Source organism: Panthera uncia (assembly GCF_023721935.1).
Source record: "Panthera uncia isolate 11264 chromosome C1 unlocalized genomic scaffold, Puncia_PCG_1.0 HiC_scaffold_4, whole genome shotgun sequence".
NCBI classification, from domain to species: domain Eukaryota; kingdom Metazoa; phylum Chordata; class Mammalia; order Carnivora; family Felidae; genus Panthera; species Panthera uncia.
This window is the reverse complement of record NW_026057585.1, coordinates 90,706,882-90,726,726: the sequence shown is the minus strand read 5'-3', so window position 1 is coordinate 90,726,726 and position 19,845 is coordinate 90,706,882. Positions and strand designations below refer to the sequence as shown.

The following is a 19,845-nucleotide window of genomic DNA, read 5'->3' as shown; positions in this document are numbered from 1 at the left end:
CAAAGAATCGCATGCTCCCTGCAGCCCTCACGCTGCCGAGAGGCAGACACTTTCTGCAAGCCATTCAAAGCCCAGGGCTGCTGAGGCTGGCAGGGCAAAACCCTGCACCCAGCTGGCCCCTTCTATTTCTGGAGGGCAATTCTGGCTGCTACGAAGAGGGATATGCGGCCATGAAAACCGACCGGGTCCTCCGCTCCCTGGGAGAAGCACCAGGATGCCTCTTCCCGCCTCTAACCCCCAGGCCTGGCCAGGATAGCTTGGGGGCTTTCCCAGCTGATGACCTCCCCCTGGCTCGAGTTAGGTCTGGGGACACCCACGAGCTGGACCTCTAGGTGGCTACAGCACAAAAGAAAGAAGGAATGAAAAATTAAACAGCCAACGTTTGCAGGCAAAGACTCTCCTGCCTGGTTAAACGGATTTAGGGCTATTTTTGGTCTGCTCTGAAAGAGGGCAAAGGACGGATGGCCTGCTGGGTGCCAACTCGCAGAAACAAACTCCTTCCTCAGCTCAGGGCTCAAAATACACCCAGCCAAGTTTCGGCTAGAGCTGCCAGTGTGCAGAGTGAAGCCACAGAAGGTCAAAGTTCAGGGAGCCAAGGGAGCATCTAAACATCATATGATTCTTGGCCCACACGGACAATGTGGGTATTTTTGAAACAGCTTAACAACGGATTTCGGCTGGCTTCACTCTAGTACGACAGGATTAATATGCAATAAAATGGATGTTTTGGCCATCTGCAAAGGAAGGTCATTTCCCACCAATCCCAGCATGCACCATAATCCCGAGGCAGCAAACACTCAAACGCTGGAAAGAAAAGAGAAGGAAGAAAGCTCAACGGGCATGATAAATCGGGCTGCCCCGGCCTCGCGGCCACGCACACGCCACATTTCTCTTTAATACTGCTCTGCAACTGGACCGCTGGTGGACTGGATCAATTCCCCTACAGTTCTCTGGCTCCAACATCTAAGCGTGGCCGTTCCCTTCACGGAGAATGCTGGCAAATCCTCACATTTTTGTCAGTCTTAAAATTGGAGACTTCTCTTGAAAACAACTACTGCCCCTTCATTATTTTGGGCAGGTGAGCACGGGAGGAATGACTGCGATTTGCACCGCGCGGTGCGTTCGCCGCAATGGAAAACACCGGACTGATCCCAGATCATGTGAAACAAAGGCCTGGATACACACACTGCTTCTAGACAGACCCGTGGCAGTGTGAGTTTTCGGAAATTATAGCTCTGGGAACTTCAGAGGCACAGCAGTACACTCAGCATAGACCACCTCTTACAGGAATGAAAAGAATACTGCAGACCCAGTTAAAAAGAAAAGAAAAAAAAAAAAAAAGGCAAACAAACCCTGTCATTCCCAGGGCAAAGAGAAGAAAATCAGCAGCAATGAAAGACAAACATTCAAAGAAGGAATTTCTAGGATTGGTCACGGGATCTTGAACAAAACGGGCCCAAGTGCTCCTTATACACTACGGTGCATAGCGAGGACCTTGACGCAAGGCCATTAATCAAAAAGTGGCCTTTGAAGCATGTCAATATAGTTTTAACGAGGTGTGCTTTACCAGATCCTAATTCGGCGAAAAGTCATGCTCCATTTCCATTTTGAGATTTATCATACTTCAAATTAAAAAATTAATGAGCACACTGATTCCCCAGCCCATGCTGGATGATGGGGATCTATTACATACGGCCTCCTGTTCAGCCTTAGGAGGTAGATGGGGCCCAAGGCTGGCCTCCACACAACTTGGTGAGGGGAAGTCGGCACCCCTCCAACCTCCCCACAAAGCACTGGACAAAAGTGAAGTGCTAATCCCGCGTGGCCTAGCTCTAAGAAGGGAGCGTCTTTCAACTCTCTAGCTGCTGCTGCTGTTGTTGTTTTCAATTGTATGAATTTTTTTTTTAATGTTTATTTTTGACAGAGAGAGAGACAGAGTGCAAGCGGGGTAGGGGCAGTGAGAGAGGGAGACACAGAATCCGAAGCAGGCTCCAGGCTCTGAGCTGTCAGCACAGCAGAGCCTGATGCAGATGCAGGGCTTGGACCCACGAACCTCGAGATCGTGACCTGAGCCAAAGTCGGACACTCAACCGACTGAGCCACCCAGGCGCCCCTGAATTATATGATTTAATTCTAAATTACTCTCCATAAAACATACATTTTAATATTTTAAGTTACTAACGAATTATTTAACCCCCTTTTCCCCAAGCAGGTAAGACGGACACATTAGGAAGACGTACCATATTTAATCTGCTGCTCTAGGGGTGAGTGATTCACCAAAAGGTACCCAGCAGAGTGATCCCACCTGGAGGAGTTGGGATTCCTGGTGCTGCTCAGCCACACCACCGCCCCGGCTTCTTCCTGACCGAGTCTAAATCACCTAAAAGAGGTGCAGTGGTCCTACATGCATTTCAAAGGGGACTGTGAAAATCAGATGAAATAATAACGCAAACCAAAGCACCTGGCCCAGTCCCGGGCACACAGCAGGCGTTCAACCGTTAGCTGTTGAACCCGCCACCCGCGTCTCCCTCCAGCCCCTCGCCAGCCACATTCTACGGAAGACAAAGTTAGAAGGGGGGAAGCAGTGCCTCTGACACTAACCCACAGGATGCCACAGAGCACGTCACCTATCTGGGGCAGGTGCAGGGTGGTACTTCAACCTGGGCCCAAGCACCCTTCTGCAAAGTACGTGCCATGGTGGGCCTCTCGCACCCAGTATGTGGCTGAGGTGAGAGGCGGCTCTCCTTCACTCCCGCCAAGCCCAAGTACAAGTACCAGACCCAGCCAGGGAAGCTGACCAGGTTCCCATAAAGGCGGCTCTGGGCACATCTCTGAAATAGAGAGCGGCGAGGGGATCGCACAGAAAACACACAGCTGTAGAACACTTCCGTTGCCCTAAGAACAAAACAGCCCCAGGAATGGTCTACTGAGAAAAATTTGCTCACCATTTCTTCTATGTTCGGTTGATTTCTAAAATACGGTAACAGCTAAGTTGGCACACTGAATTTAAACTCAGCCAAGCATGCTTTCATGCTGAGTTTAAAGACAAACAGGCCTCCACCACTGACCCAATTAGGGATCTGATCATACCTTCGGCCTCTGCCCACCTCTGCCACATACGATCAAGCAAAAATAAGCAAAAATCTCCGATCAGGAAAAACACAAAATACAGCACTTCCCAGTTTGCTACTTTAACGGGGCCGGGAGTCAGCAAACCAGTCCGCACAGCCCGGTGTGCCCCAAGTTCACGGAGTGGATGATGGTGACAATAACTCCCACCTCACGTTCAGGCTCTCCTTCTGACCTTCAGGGACCCCTCGGAACCACCCAAGTCTGTATTTCACCATTTCCCAACACAGGCTGCTTTCTCTCAACAACCCCTCCACCCCCCAAGCTGCCCCGCCCAACTCACTGCACATCCTCATGCCCAGATTGTTTACAAAATCAGGCCTAACCAATCCAATGTTTGGGCCCATGCTGGAAAATCAGGAAGTTTCACATCAAATTCTAAATGTATGGCTTCTCCAGAAAAATCCGCAAGCAAGTAACAGAGGACCACCCTCCCACAGGGCAATAAACAAGCAGCTGGAACGACGCGGCCACTGCCCTTTCAGAGGGGGCCTGCCCACCAACCCCCTCGAGTACATTCCGTTCCCCTCACGGGCTGAAGGCACCTCCCAGGCTCTGAGTTTTGACTTGATTCTGCACGTTCGGAGGCTCGTTTGCCTCGCGCTTCCACCCACTCTTCTTTCACACGCCCCTAACGCGCCTCCGTGTCAGCCGGGACCCATCACGCCTTGCGTCGCAAGTACCTGTCGCTGTCTTTCTCATCAGGGCCGCTCACCTCAAGAAACCTCCTCCTCCTTCTTACTTGCGGAACCGTTACCCGCACAAGCTAGCGGGTTCACAACTCCTCACTGGGCTGACTGTGTCACACAGCTGCCTCCCGACTGGGACTCTGGGTGCCTATAAATACACAGACAGTTGCGAGTAGGGGCCTGCAGACTGCTGGGAAGTTCTCCGTGGCAATGACACGAGTCTCCCGCGGTAAGGCTTTGCTAGTACAACTGCTCTGACCTCATACAACGGAATGAAGTGTGTGGACAGGTTTTCAATCCATTACAGTAAAAGCCACCTCATCGATGAGCCACGGTCGGCAGGTGACGATCACATCCAGAAGACACGGGGGCCATGAGCACAACAGGGGACTGGACTCGGAGGCCCAGGTGCCAGAGCCGGAGCCAGAACGTACTGGCCAAAAAATCTAGCAACTCAGTTGGCCTCTTGGGGCCTGATTTTAGTTTATTTTACTTCTTTTCAATATTTCCCATAGCTTTATAGGTTATTTAAAATAGTGTGAGCTATTTCAAATAATATCATGGTGCCAGTTAATCTGAGGCATCATTGTGAGACCAGTCATTCCGAATTAAAAAGAAAAGACACATTTAAAAAGTAGGTGTGATGAGATCTTTGAAGGCCGGCTTTTGTGTCTTATACCATTCCAAGTGGAAGGGAAGCCCTCAAGTATGTCACAGGAGAAACTTCCACAACAGCAAAGAAATGAAGGAAGCCTGGCTCCGGGCACTACCGAATGCCTGCTGGGAGTGTATGGCCTCTTCCTCCCTGCGCGGAGATGCAAGCTTCTAGAACCTGAACCCATGCAGGTGGGGCAAGGAGACAGACGGTGACCAACTTCAGAAGTCCTATCTTGGGCTCTGCAAACGCAGCTGGCTCCGAGACAACCGTGTGGAGGAATCTCAGAGCTCAGTGGGGGTGGAAGGTTTCTGCCGCGTTTTGAGCGCCACACGGCAAAAGCCACACAAACACAACCAGTTGGGAGCCACAGCCCGAAGGAAACCATACGAACAAAGCTCATACCAGGTCGATCAGGTCGCTGAGGTTTTTCTCGATTTGCTGTGGAGGCAGGCGCCTCATCAAGTCCAAGGCACAGTCCAGCTGCTGATCGCTCTGTGAAAAGAGAAACAGACGTGTCTGTGTTATTTTGCTTTTGCCAACAGAAGCGCCAAAACCCCCTTTTATTATTTTTAAGTTTATTTATTTGTTTTGAAATGGTGGGGGGGCAAGGAAGAGAGAGACAGGGAGAGTGTGTATGAGCAGGGAGGAGCAGAGAGGCGGCAGGGAGAGAGAATCCCAAGCAGGCTCCGCACATTCAGCACAGAGCCTGATGCAGGGATTGATCCCACAAACCGTGAGATCATGACCTGAGCCAAAATCAAGAGTCAGACGCTCAACCAAATGAGCCACCCAGGCGCCCCTAAAACCCCCTCTGAAAAAGCATTCTTGCAGTTTCAGCTTGCCCTGGGTACTCTAACTCCAAGCAGGACTGCAGCGGGCCCTCCAACACATCTCCCAGAGAGAGGGGGACAGGCTCTGTGACGGCACAATCTCACGTGGAGGCATCCAGAACATACTCCAAGTGGAAGCAGGCCAGAGCTCCACCCACAGCTCAATGCCTCTCGGCTTTCCTTTTCCAATTCAACAGACCGTGGGAGATGCCGACTTGTGACCTCCTGATCAGCCCTACAAGGGACCATGCTCCAACAGCAAGTTAGGCTTTCTCCTTTGCTGTCACTTGGACACACAAGTCAGGTAATGTTACCAGGCAAAGAACAACCGGCAAGATGCACACCAAGGTTAAAGTGTTTCGGTGAATTCAACGGAAGCTTGGGACATGTCCCCAGGCGCCAGGCCCTTGCAAAGGAGACCGAGACCCGGAGCATCTCCAGTCAAGAGGTCGCTCCAGCTGCAGAGCAGACGGCCAGAGCAGCCAACGGGGGTCACTGCAGCCGCAGGGGCCCAGGAGGATAAAGACTATACCGTGAGCTTCACAGTACTCTCGCCTCATCTGGCATTCAGTCTGCACACATTTACCACAAGCCGCCAGCCAGCCCTCATAAATACGGGACCGATGACGGAGGCAGGAGGGCGGAGGGAGGAAGGACGGAGTGGGGGTGAAGTGAGAGTAATCAGTGCCCAGGGGGCTACGGCACAGGAGGCACGACGAGAAAGGGGAGAAAGGCAGCCCAGGCAGACAGGGCAGACGACCGCACGCACCCTGAGAAGTACAGGCAGGGAGGCCGGCCCGATGGCTCAGAGGCACCGCCTCGTGCGTGTCCCAAACCTGCTCTGCCCAGACCAAGCGCAGAATCTTTAAAAGCCCTCCATCAACACACCAGAGTACCTTCATAAAATACACAAAGTAATCCTGGAGATGCCACATTGGCCTTAGTGAAATAGAACCCCCAAGTAGGACCGCCTGTGCCCTAGGTACGTTAACCACAGACGCTGTGGGGCGAGGACCCGCTCCGTACTTCACCACGGAACGAACACGTCGAGGTGGCTGGAGGCTGTTTCATTCCCAGGTAACTGATATGGCGTATACAGCAGGCTGTTTTTAAAAAAGAAGAAAACAAAACAAACAAATACAAAACCAACTTGTGCCCTGCTGAAGATGGTGATCAGTGACACTTTATTCTGGGACACACGACCGTCACTACTACCCTGCAAAGCTGGACACACACACGTGCACACACACATACTCTCACCCCGGAAATGGTAAAGCACTTGTTCTGTTCGGTGGAACATTCCAGCAACCCTGGGTTCCCCGCTTGCGCCACGCCGTCTATCTACGCCAGCCAAGGCCATAGTGACATGGGTCTGGCCTACTGGCACGGGAAGACGTTTTAACACCACTTAACGGGTCGAGAACGCAGAAAAATGTAGTTACCGCCAGAGAGACTTCTAGTCAACGTCCAGTTCTGCCATTCATCAACTAGAAAGAACCTTGGGCAAATTTCTTAACCCCTCCAAGCCTCTATTTATCCGTAAAATGGGACAGTATGTACTTCACAGGGTTGTTGCAATGATTCACTTAATACCCGTGAAATTTTTAATATACAACAGTATGTGTTTGGGAGTACTGTCTGTGTATGTGTATTAATACATGTTGTAAGTATCTTGACATTTTAAAATATAAACGTAACGTCCACCCCACTCAACCTAGCCCTCAAGTCTTTCCGGCTGCTGTAAATTGGAGACACGAGCAGCTGTGTCTCCCCTCCCCCACAACCGTGCCAGAACAGAAAACCCTGAAGTATTCAAGTCAAACTAGCTAAAAGATGTAAACTAATGAGCCAAAGACCTAAACAGACACCTCCCTGAAGAAGAGAGGCAGATGACAAATGAGAATATGAGAAGATGCTCCACATCATTTGTTACCAGGGAGATGTGGAGAAATACAAACGAAAGCAGCGGTGAGATCTCATCACACCCCTATGAGAGCGGCCCAGACCCAGGACTCTGCCGACAAGGCTGTGGGGCAACAGGAACTCTGACTCGTTGCCGGTGGGAATGCAAAACGGGACGCAGCCACCTTCGAAGACAGTTTGGTGGCTTCTCACGAAGCGAAGCATGCACCTGCCATCGTATTCGTACGATCCAACAACTGCACGCCTTGGTATTTACCCAAAGGAGCTCAAAACTTATGACCGTCCACACAAAAACCTGCACACAAATGTTCATAACAGCTTTATTCGTAACTGCCCCACCCTGGGAACAACGGAGATGCCCTTCCGTAGGTGAATGGATAAGCAAACCTGTGGCCCATCCAGACACCGGAATACTCTTCAGGGCTAAAAAGAAAAGATACCAAGCCATGGAAAGACATGGAGGAATCCTGAATGCCAAGTGCAAGAAGCCAGTCTGAAAAGGCTACATACTAGTGATTCCAACGAGGTGGCATTCTGGAAGAGGCAAAACTATGGAGACAGGAGAAAGACCAGTGATTGCCCGAGGCTGAAGGGGAGGGAGGGCTGAACAAGCAGAGGACAGCACACGGGATGCTCAAGTCAGTGAAACCACTCTGCACGGTACTATAATGGTAGACACATGTCACTGTAATGTGTCCCAAAGCACAGACCGTACAACACGAAGAGTGAATCCTAACGGAAACTATGGATTTTGAATGATTATGATGTGTCAGTATAGATTCAGCAGTGTTAACTCTGGTGGGGAATGCTGATTTATAGTGGGAAAGGCCATGTGTTGTAAGGCAGGGAATATACGGGCACTCTCCGTACTTTCTTGCTCAATTTTCCTGTGAACTAAAAACTGCTCTGAAAAACTACGTCTATTAAAAAAAAGCCGGGGCGAGGGGCGCCTGGGTGGCTCAGTCGGTTAAGCGTCCGACTTCAGCTCAGGTCACGATCTCGCAGTCTGTGAGTTCGAGCCCCGCGTCGGGCTCTGGGCTGATGGCTCAGAGCCTGGAGCCTGCTTCCGATTCTGTGTCTCCCTCTCTCTCTGCCCCTCCCCCGTTCATGCTCTGTCTCTCTCTGTCCCAAAAATAAATAAACGTTAAAAAAAATATAAAAAAAAAAAAAAAAAAAAAAAGCCGGGGCGGCTCAGTCGGTTAAATGTCTGACTCTTGATTTCGGTTCATGAAATCGAGTCCCATATCAGCACAGAGCCTGCTTGGGATTCTCATTCTCTCTCTCTCTGCCCCTCCCTGGCTAGTACATGCTCACACTCACTCTCTCTGTCTCAAAATAAATAAACACTAATAAAAAAAAAGCTGTGAACCAGTGTTTTCAACTGGGGTTGATCCTGCCCTCCCACGAACCCCCAGGAGACATGTGGCAATGCATGGCAGTATTTTTTCGTTGTCATCACAGGAAGAGAAGGCGCCACTGGCATCTAATGGGTAGGAACGAGGGATGCTTCTAAACATTCCACGATGCAGAAGACAGTCCCCAACAAACCTGGCCCCAAATGCCAGAGTCAAGTTTGAAAACCCTAATTTAAAAGTCAGTTGAAAGTCATTTTGGGGGACTGCAGACGCTCAGAGTCTGATCAAAGCTAAGGCTCTAGAAAACTGCACACCCACAGAAACATTTTACACACAATTCCAATTCACAGACCACTCACAACCCCTAAAAACTTCTGGTCTTTAGAAATATTCTCAACTGGGTATTAATACTCTTCCTGAGAACAAAAAAACCAAAGTTAGATAGAAGTAAACCTAGCTATGCTGAAACCTTCATCCAGAACATACAGGAAGTCAAAAGCAATAAACTAGAAATTGAGCAGCGTATTATCTAGGAAGAGAAAGTCGTAACTTGGCCAGAAAAGAGCCACATGGAAAGATCGGGTGTCCACCCTTCCATGCAGCCTGCGCACAGCCTCGCCCCTGAGGGCGCCACGGCCCGGAGGCCCCGTCCTGGACGGTCCTCTGTCTGACTGCATCTATTTGAGAGCACTAGAAAAACACAACTGCAAAATGGTCTAACTCCTATTTTGCATTAATCCCAATGAATCCTACTCGGAAACGTTTCACTACAAATTTCGAGGGCTGAGGACGTCTGTCGTTAAATTAGGAAAAGGACCGAAGGCTTCCCAGAAGTGAAGCAACATGGGGAAGCTTAACGACAGCTTGTAAAAGTTAAAATTAGAGTGAACCGGGGCCCTTCACCCGGGAGTCACCCCATACCCTGAGGGGTCCAAACAGGACACAGCACCAGAGAAGGAAGAGAACACGGACGGCCCACAGCTCCGGGCAACAACGTGAGTGAGCCCAGAGACGCAGTGACCGGCTGTCAGGCTTGGGTTTCCCGCCCCGGTTCCTGCCCTTGACCGGCTTTCTGTGTATTTTGTGGACGCTCATCCTACGACTGAGTGCTCCCCATGGGCGGACGGCGCCTTCAAAGCCCAAAGTGCTCCCAGACACGCCCCGCAGACAACACGCCTCCGCAGGTCTACCTCCCGCTGGCGGTGGTCTCCAGGCTGAAGGGCAAATAATAAAAGCACGACCACCGCCCCTCCCTCCGCAGAGTGCTCTGCCCATTCTGTTAGTCATTCGATAACTACTCGAGTGTTTCCTAGGTGACAAGCACTGTTTTTGATGCTGAACGGTGAGTAAAACAAAGTGTCTTCAGGAACTTATGCTGTAGTCAAAATCTGCATGGGGAAAAAAAGATCTTTGTTAGGAAGAGTCTCTGTTAGGACGTCAAAGAGCAAGGAGGGGACAGGTACCCCACTTTAGGCTGGTAAGGTTCTACGGGATCGGACTACGAGTTCTGGGTATGTGTATGTTGGGGGGGGGGTGCTGTGTGTGTTTAAGCATATAAATCAAGCCAGGAAATGTTTCACTTTCTGCTCGTTTTTCACATGACTTGAAGAAAAAACACAAAACTGCTTCAATCACCGTCCAACAAATAAAGCCACTGTTAATACAAAGTAGAAACAATTTTTCAGAATAACAAGCTGAATAAAACACTACAGCCTAAAACAAAAATCTCCTATGGAATTCTAAGACAGCCGCCAGGGTTGCCCATCATTTGCAAGCAGTTCAAACTCGGCCCTGTAAAATGAAGTAAAAAGGCACAGACTGATTTGGAAATCCTCACCAAACAATTTATCCAGCCCCCAGGCACAGGACATGTCCCAACCTGTAAAAAACTCGAAGTCTAATTCAGCGAACACACCTATCCACAAAAATGAAAAAAGTCACAGTAAAGATGACACTAAGTGGTACGGGGAACCTCATCTTTTATCACTGGCTACATACAGGCTAGGAGTGCACGAGGCAGGCATGGGGGGATGGAGGGGGAGATGGGGGGTGGGGAAGAGAGGCCCTGCGATAAATGGGTAAGGAAGAGGACAGCACAGGGACACGTAGGAGGAAGGAGTAGCACTGGGAGGGGACTAGGGTCTCATCACGAAGGGCCTCCGGTCAGGCTGGTTTCCGCCCACCCGGCTCAGAGGGCAGCAGTTTTCTAAGCAGGCTCCAAGCCCGGGCTCCAGACCTCAGGTTCCCGGCAGCTGTGCCGCGGTCTACTTTGTAGAAAGGCTTCTGTGCCACGTTCTCTGGCCTCGCAAACTTTAAAATCGACTTCTCCAGAGGGATTAGGAGTTCCTAAAGATTTGTCCACAGAGGAATGACAGGAACACTGCTGCGTCTCAGAAGGTTAAACAGATTACATTGTCCAAAAATGGCCATAACAAGCTCTCTCACCGGGCCTGCTCCTCTGACGTGACTTTGACACTCCTCCCTTTGAGGGGTGGAGGCTATGTACCCCCTCCTTGGAAATGGGAGAGCTTTGATGGCTATTTCTATCAACAGAGAATAGCAGAATTGATGCTCTGCGATTTCTGAGGCCAAGCCATAAAAGCCAATTCGTTGTGTTTTTTTTTTTTTTTAACTTTTTCTGTTTTAAAAAATTTATTTATTTTTAATTTAAAACTTTTTAAAATTTACATCCAAGTTAGCATCGTACAATAATGGTTTCAGGAGCAGAATTCAGTGATTCATCCCCTACACAGAACACCCAGTGCTCATGCCAACAAGTGTCCTCCTTAAGGCCCCTTACCTATTTACAGCCCACCTGCCCAGCCACAACCCTTCCATCTACCCTCAGCTTGTTCTCTATATTTAAGAGTCTCTTATGTTTTTGTCCCCCTCCCCTGTTTTTACATTATCTTTGCTTCCCTTCCCTTATGTTCACCTGTTTTGTATCTTCAGGTCTACATGTGAGTGAAGTCATAGGATATTTGTCTTTTTCTAACTAATTTCGCTTGGCATAATACCCTCTAGTTCTGTCCACAATGTTGCAAATGGCAGGATTTAATTTTTTGATTGCTGAGTAATATTCCTGTGTGTGTGTGTGTGTGTGTGTGTGTGCACACGACATCTTCTTTATGCATTCGACAGTTGAGCTCTTTCCGTACTTTGGCTGTTGTCGATAGTGCGGCTATAAACATGGGGGAGCACGTGTCCCTTCGAAACAGCACACCTGTATCCCTTGGATAAATGCCTAGTAGTGCCATTGCTGGGTCGTAGGGTAGTTCTATTTTTAGTTTTTCGAGGAACCTCCAGACTGTTTTCCAGAGTGGCCGCACCAGTTTGCGCTCCCACCAGCCGTGCGAAAGGGTTCCTCTTTCTCCGCATCCTCGCCAACATCTAGCGTGGCCTGAGTTGTTAATGCTAGCCATTCTGACTGGTGTGAGGTGCTATCTCATTGTGGTTTTGATTTGTATTTTCCTGATGATGAGTGATGTTGAGCACTTTTTTCATGTGTCCGTTAGCCATCTGGAAGGACAATTCATTTGCCATCTCGAGTGCTGAACACTCGGACTTGGAGCCCCAAAGCTTCAATGTAAACAGTTTGCCCTACAGCGGCCACACTGTGAGGAAGCCCAAGATAACCCACGCAGGAAAGCCACATGAAGGGACCACGAGAGTCACCAAGCCCCCCGATGTCCCCTCTTCCAGCTGCAGCTAGCCATCTGACGGCAAGAGCTCAAGACCCCAAGCCAGAACCACGCACCCAAGGCCCACCTGAATTTCCTGAGCCACAGAAAGCACTGGACATAAGGATTTCTGTTATTTTAGGTCACTAGATTTGGGGGGGATTCTGTTAGTCAGCAATAGTAACTGATACAGAAGGACATCTCTGGTGACTGTGGGGGAGACGGTCTGACCAGAGATGGGACCGGGGGCAGGACAGCCAGGACAGGAGCCTCTACAGCAACCAGGGCTGTGGCTGTGTGGCTGGAGAGGACAGTGGGGGGCGGGGAGGGGGCGGGGGGTCAGGAACTTTAAGAGGCAGGAAAGACAGGACAAGGGCACTTACTGGAAACGGGAGGAGGCCCAAGAAGTTGGGGACGGACCACCTGCTAGAGGACAGCGCTGTGGCCTCGTTCGCGTGCGTGTGGTTTCTGCGTGCCCTTTTAAAACACGTTGTTGTAATTTCAAGGACAAGCAGTGACTCCGACCGTGTGGATTTCTGAGCGGAAGTCCTGCTTGGCCCGCGCTGGTGTCTGGCCAAGGCCGATGTGCACTTAACAGCATCTGTCTGTACATAAACAACCACCCAAAGCTTCAAGGCCTTTACAGTCTTTCCTAAGTTCATCAAGACCTTCACGCGTTTACATTCCCGAGCGGCTTAAGTCAATTCTTGCTTCACAGACAGCACCGAGGCAGACCTCACCCAGGCTGATTTCCCACAAATTTATGGGGTCTAACTTGACCATGACTTGTCTTGTATCATCTGTGGCCCAAGAAGCAACTCTGTTTATAAGGTGCATCTCTTTTCTGCCATGTGGCTCAGGAACAAGTTGTGCTGGGGGCTATTTGGGGAAAGATTCACCAGCCAGCCCAACCCACAACTCGTCTGTAGGTCACTCTGGAAAAGTGTCTCTTCCATTGACTGACTGCCCTCTGGCTGAATCTTCTGGGAGGGACGCACGGTGGTGAGGGCCGAGCGCAGAAGGACATGGCTCACCAAACACACACAAGCATTCCCTCTGGATGACTTTTCATTCCCACGGGAAAGCCCAATGCCCTCTATCAAGCGAATCAAAGCCACAGTGAAAGCCCATTTGGCAGATCAAGCCTCCTTCCACCTTTTGGGGTCAGTGCCGCATATCATCACAGCCGGATCAATGTCATTTGCCAAAAACTGAGGAGAAAACCGCGCGATATAAAAACCATTTTACAGTGGCAGTGGCGGGACCACCGTGCTCTGGATCCCTCTGGAAACACCATGCCTTTACAAGTCTCCGCTCTATGAAAATTCTATCAGAATCACAGGACGGACTTCGAGTGCATCTAGGTCCCGCCCTCTCATCTTATGGACGAATAATGAGGTTCAGAGAAAGTCTGGCAAGGTCACACGGCCAGTGGCGAAGTCAGCACTTGAGCCCGCACCTTCATGCTGAGAGGTTTTCTACCACACATCACGCTATCTTTCCATCTGATTCAGTTAGCACAACCGTGCGAGGGACGGGCACACACGGGGGACACAGGGCTGGACTAGTCAGACGTGGTCCCTGCCCTCAAGGAGCTTGTGACCCAAGGAAGAAGGCAAACAGCAGGAAAGGTCTATGCCACTCTGTTCAACCCTCAGAACTACGGACACGTCACTCACCCCATCATCACTGAGGAGCTGGGAGCCCCTCCCATAACCAAAGTATCAACCTTGTTTTCATCCGGAGAGATGGTAACCCTTCTAAAATGTTCTACAGGGTCCGTGTGTTTACAGAGAGGACAAAGCAGTGAACACAGTTAAACCATCTCTCACTGGCAGAGGGTTCCTGGAACACAGCCCGGTGTCTGCTTTTTACATTTTTCTGATCTTCCGTTAGCTACACTTCATCTGTTACTTTTAATCTACTATGAGTGTGGAAACTGGAAACCTATTTTTGTTTAAAAACAAACAGACAAAACAAAAACAGCATCAACTCTGATGGAAGGAATAAACTGCAGGTTTTTAACTTGGGGCACAGAGTCACTGTTCCACAGCTTGTGAGCGCCTTGACAGTTTGTAAAGGGGTGTGTGAAGGTACAGATGTGTGTGTATGTGTGAGAAAGGAGGCGAGTGTGTGTATGTGTGTGTCTGTGTGCGTGTGTGAAGGTAGGGATGCGTATGTATGCATGACAGAGAAAGCAGGGGCATGTGTGTTAAGGTACGGGTGTGTATATGCATGAGAAAGCAGGGGCATGTGTGTGCATGAAGGGAGGGGTGTGTATGTATGTGTGGGAGAGAAAGTGTGTAGGAAGGGGTGTGTGTATGAAGGCAGGTGTGTATGTGAGAAAGTAGGGGGTGTAAGAAGGCAGATGTGTGGGTGTGTGCATGAGAAAGCAGGAGTGTGTTTAAGAAGGTAGAGGTGTAGGGGCGCCTGGGTGGCTCAGTCAGTTAAATGTGATCTGACTTTGGCTCAGGTCGTGATCACCTGGTCCGTGAGTTCGAGCCCCACATCGGGCTCTGTGCTGCCGGCTCAGAGCCTGGAGCCTGCTTCCGATTCTGTGTCTCCCTCTCTCTCTGCCCCTCCCTGCTCATGCTGTGTCCCTCTCTCTCTCTCTCTCTCTCTCTCTCTCTCTCTCTCAAAAATAAACATTAAAAAAAAAAAAAAAGAAGAAGAAGAAGGTGGAGGCGTAAATGTTACGAAAGCATGTGTGTATGAGAGAGAAAGCGGGTGTGTATGTGTGTGTGTGTGTGTGTGTGCACACATGTGAGCACACAGTTTTCCAAGGTTAAGGGTCCACAGCTTTTTTCAAAGAAGTCTAAGACTGTGAAGGCACAGATGTGATTTAATAACAATAAAAATTCCTATTCTCCCACTTCACCTGCAGGGTGGAGCTAAATCAGTCACCACTTCGTCCCTTGGAGCCGTGGTTTTTAAAACCGTGAAGCAGAGTGGCCTGGCAACGCTCTCTGTGCTGCGGGACCACCGGGAATGAGGCAGGGGGTCTGGTACGGCGTCTGACCCAGGAGCTCCCCGCAGCCCGTCCTCCTCAAGTGGCAAGAGCCTTCTCAGAGGGCAGAGCACATGGCTTACCTGCTAGGACTTTCACACAACAGTTTTGTGGGTGCTCAAGGGCCCTTTCCTCCTTGATTTTTTGCTCATTCGACTCAGGTTTTCCACTTGGGCTGCCAAGAGTCTCTAGCAAGGCAGGCGGAGCGTGATTTCTGTTTCCAAGTCATGAAGCACCAACAAAGGAGGGCAGACTCCTGCAACCCCCCCCCCCCCGTGCCCCCCGCCCTGTTTATGATGGAGCATGTGAGACCCATGGCTCCCCTAGAGCCGAAAAACAGTAAGAGTTGATCAAATTCCATATTCGCCCCCAAAAGATCTTCTTCTTTTTTTTTTCTTTCTGTTCTGTACTGTTCTCTCCTTGTTCAGCTTTATTTCCGAAGCCCTCTGGCCAGGACAGCACCAAGGGGTATCTCCATCAGTTCGGCTTTCTCTGTATTTACTGGTGTTCCCAAACCCGTCTGAGGCCACTGAAACCAATGTCAATGGGACAACCCCCAGAGAGTCCCCCAAACAACCTCGACTCCCCACCCAGCAGTGAGAATGTCCAAGTGCCTCTCTCCCTGGTATATTTATTCCAAGACAAAACTCAGCAACCCCTGCAGAGGCTCTGTGTCAAATACTACGACAGCCCTCAGCCGATGTTTCCCTTAACACGTCCCTTCAGGGAGCGCGAGATCCCAAATGAATCACACTCAGCAGGTGGAGCTGTACTTTGTGGCTTAAAACACTGGTTTGGGATATGACCAATTCAGTGTTTGTAGTCCCCGAACCTCGCAGAACACAGAACGGTTTCTCCGCAAAGATCAAAGTCTATCTGGTAAACTTGGTGGGATGGGAAAACTTCCCAATGCAGAGTCAGCAATCGAGTCCCGGAGGCATGACTGGGCGAGCACATTCTGAACGGCAAGGCAGGGTCCCTGCTTAGCAAGGGGAGGAAGCACAGGTGCATGTGTTCTACGTCCCCTGTAAGGCAGAAAGAAGCCCTTTTCCTCCTGCAGCCTCCCCCTGTACCACCCCCTGCCAATACTCCAGAAAGCCTGCCCACCCCTGTTCCGTGCACAGAGACTCAGCTCCCGATCTGCCCTCAACTCGAAGGCAACTGCTGGTCGCTCTCTGTGGCGGCCAGGCAAAGCACAGGGGATGACTTTATGCAGGGAAACATCCCAGGTCAGATGACAACTGACAGGATCGCTGTCTGCCAGATTTCTTTCTTCCGCACTGCTCTTGGCTCTGCTCTCGAGCCAGCTGGGGAAGTGGAGCGTTTTATCTTGGGCGTGCCTCACTCTACCTCTCCAGATTGCAAGGCGCAGAATCAGAGAAACGGAAAGCTAAGGGGAGCCTGAGCAACCATCGAATCAGCAACTTCTTTTAAAAACGAGAAAAACGGAGGCCCAGACTTACAAAACTAATTAATGCAGACTTAATCAGATAAACTAAGTAGCAAATGAACCAAGACCAGAAAACAAGTCTCTTCATTAAACAGTTTAGTGCTATCTGCTTACAGAGCAACCCTAAATTAATTCAAGACTGAGGACAGATTAGCCCCCAAAATCATCATCTTTAATAAAATTCTATATTATTAGAATCAACAATGGTGTTTCAAAGACTACTTATAGATCATCCATATAATTTTGTTTTCCAAATTAGTCATTCTTTATCAGAACACGAAGAACCCAAAATGCAGGGGTGCCTGGGTAGCTCAGTCAGTGAAGCATCCCACTCTCGATATTGGCTCAGGTCATGGTCTCACGGTTCCAAGTCGTGAGTTCAAGCCCCAAGTCGGGTCTGTGCTGACAGCATGGAGCCTGCTTGGGATTCTCTCTTTCCCTCTCTCTCCACCCACCCCCGTGCTCGCTCTCTCTCGCTCTCGCTCAAAATAAATAAATAAACATTAAAAAAACGACAACAACAAAAAAACCAAAATGCAAACCAATTTCCAAAGAGAAAGGGCAGAGAACGGGCTTCTGCTACGGGCCTACTATGAACTGTAACTTACCCACATGGCGCATGTGGGTTTTGGGAAAAGTCTCACCACAGCTCCATGAGTTTCCCCAGTTATAGAGAAGTAAACCAAGTCTCAGAGAAGTTAAGACTTGCCCCAGATCCTGAGCAATGAATGACAGAAAAGGACACAGAACACACAACACACTGGTCCGCCTCCCAGGACCAAACACTCTCTAGAGAATGTCAAAGGCCCAAACTAAAAAAAAAAAAAAAAAAAAAAAAAAAAATGATTTCAAATAACTTTTGGAGAACGGCTTGCTGGCTCACAGAATCCTCAGGGTGAGTCTCTTCTCCCCAGCTGGGCAAGTCGCGAACAATTCTACCTACAACCAAATTCTGAAACCTCCTGTCATCTTGGATTACAGGCTCCATTCTCACAAACACTATGGCCGACGTGTGGATTTCTCGAAAACGCTAAAACCTTTTTCAGACGGTTTCTCTGGTTGATGGTTTCCTGGACCCCTTTGTAAGATGTGCAAGGCGCCATTACCTATTGTCTCATCATTAATGCTTCACAGATGTCTACAGCCACTGCCCCGGCATGTTCCTGACTGGTTTCACGTAACAAGCTCTAATCCTTCCACTTTGTCAGCTGGTAGTTAGACGCGTAATTAGGGCCGATCCTGAGACGTCTTCAATCAAAGTCATACACGCTGTCCACTTCTACTTCAATGACACAAGGAATTCAGGAAGGCTTTCACAAAAGTCGAAGGTGATTAAAGCAGAACGTCCCAGGATGCCAAACAAGAATTAAAAAAAAGTTTGGGAGAAACATCGTCCACATGTTCCCCAATGGAGGCTGAGAAAAGTAGACCCCTTTTTCATGGCAGGAACAGCCACCTACATAAACCCTCTCCCACACCGACTTATAAGATGGCCTGGATAAAATTTAACATTTCCCCGTGGGCTTTTGCCAGTAACACGAGTACGTGGTTTCCAAAGGTGTGGGGGAGACCTTGAGTCTAACTTGCAAATAGTACAGACAGACAAATCTTGATGGAAAAGCAAGATTTAAAGGAGCGGGAAAACTAAAGGCTCCATCAATCCAAGAACTTCATCTAAAAGGGGGCAGCACTGCCTTCTGTGCAAAGGGAGGCTTGAGGAAAAAACCACAATGCTTACCCATCAAGCAAAGCACTTGGCCCACTCCTATCCTGGGTTCCTGATGCCCTATCTCAGAGGTGAATCAATACGGAAGACTCTCCAACCTCTGCTTGTCCTATGGAACTCAGGGGCAGCTCCCGATCAGGGCACCACCCTGTACACGAGCCACCCCGGGCACCACTCATCACAATACCGCAGAGTCCCGCAACAATGACCGGCCCCCTGGCACTCCCAAATACGTCACCAAAGCTTCCATATGCTTTGCTGACAGTAAAGTACAACGAACATTTTACCAACCTGTGATAAATCTGCAAGTCTAATCTAAGTCCAGTCTCAAAGCTCATCCCTTCTGGTTGTCAGGACTCACTAGACAGAAAGATGCCTTAAAAATGAAGTCCTTCTGGCTTCAAGATCTATGATCTTCACGACAAACACACCACCTTGCCGGTCAGAGGCTGGCACAAAGGACCTTGGAAGTTAAGACAGACAAAGGTGTACATCTTTCACCTGCTTCTTCTGAGTAATGAAGATCTGGACAGGTCTTTCCCCTCCTTCAGCCTCAACTCCGTCATCTGTTAAATTTTTTTCAACGTTTTTTATTTATTTTTGGGACAGAGAGAGACAGAGCATGAACGGGGGAGGGGCAGAGAGAGAGGGAGACACAGAATCGGAAACAGGCTCCAGGCTCCGAGCCATCAGCCCAGAGCCTGACGCGGGGCTCGAACTCACGGACCGCGAGATCGTGACCTGGCTGAAGTCGGACGCTTAACCGACTGCGCCACCCAGGCGCCCCTCCGTCATCTGTTAAATGGGTACAATAATAGTACCTGCCTTGCAGCACTGTTTTGAGGACATCAGAAAGTATATGAAAAGAACCTCGCACAGGTCCTGAAATACATTAAGTAACTCAATAAAGAAAGGTATCATCACCGTCCTCTTACACAGCTTTTAGTTCCAGAGGGCCCAAGAATCGAAGTTCCTATGTGGAATTAAAACACACGCTCGCATGTGCGCACGCGCGCGCACACACACACACACACACACACACACACACGCACGTTTACATAATTAATATTACCGGAATGTGTACAAGCGGGTAGCCCTGGAACAAGAGCTTGAGTATCAAATCAGGGTCAGGCCACTCCTTTTTGGTTCTTTTGGGCTAGACGAAAAGTGATCGTTACGAGTGAAAACTACTCCCCCATCTACACACACGTTTCCTTAGGGCTGGTGTATATTGTTGCCAACAAGACATTTTCACAAGTTCAAACCTTCTTTTCTTCCACCCTCAACGGAATGCTAAGTGCTCTGTCTCAAGAAACTTGGTGTGTGCGTAAGGAGCTTAAAGTCCCTCAGTGAGCAGAAAGAACTAAAGAAAGGGAAGCAACAACTTCCAAATCCGAA

At 49.5% G+C, this 19,845-nt stretch overlaps 1 protein-coding gene across 4 annotated transcripts in view; it reads right to left on the bottom strand.

Moving 5' to 3' along the window:
- CAPZB (capping actin protein of muscle Z-line subunit beta) overlaps window positions 1-19,845 on the bottom strand; it is a 135,027-nt gene that overhangs the window by 66,742 nt on the left and 48,440 nt on the right. For all 4 annotated transcript variants that reach the window (XM_049617942.1, XM_049617941.1, XM_049617944.1 and 1 more), the window contains exon 2: window positions 4,879-4,968. In XM_049617942.1, coding sequence (XP_049473899.1) covers window positions 4,879-4,968 — 90 coding nt within the window. The remainder of the gene's footprint in view (window positions 1-4,878; window positions 4,969-19,845) is intronic.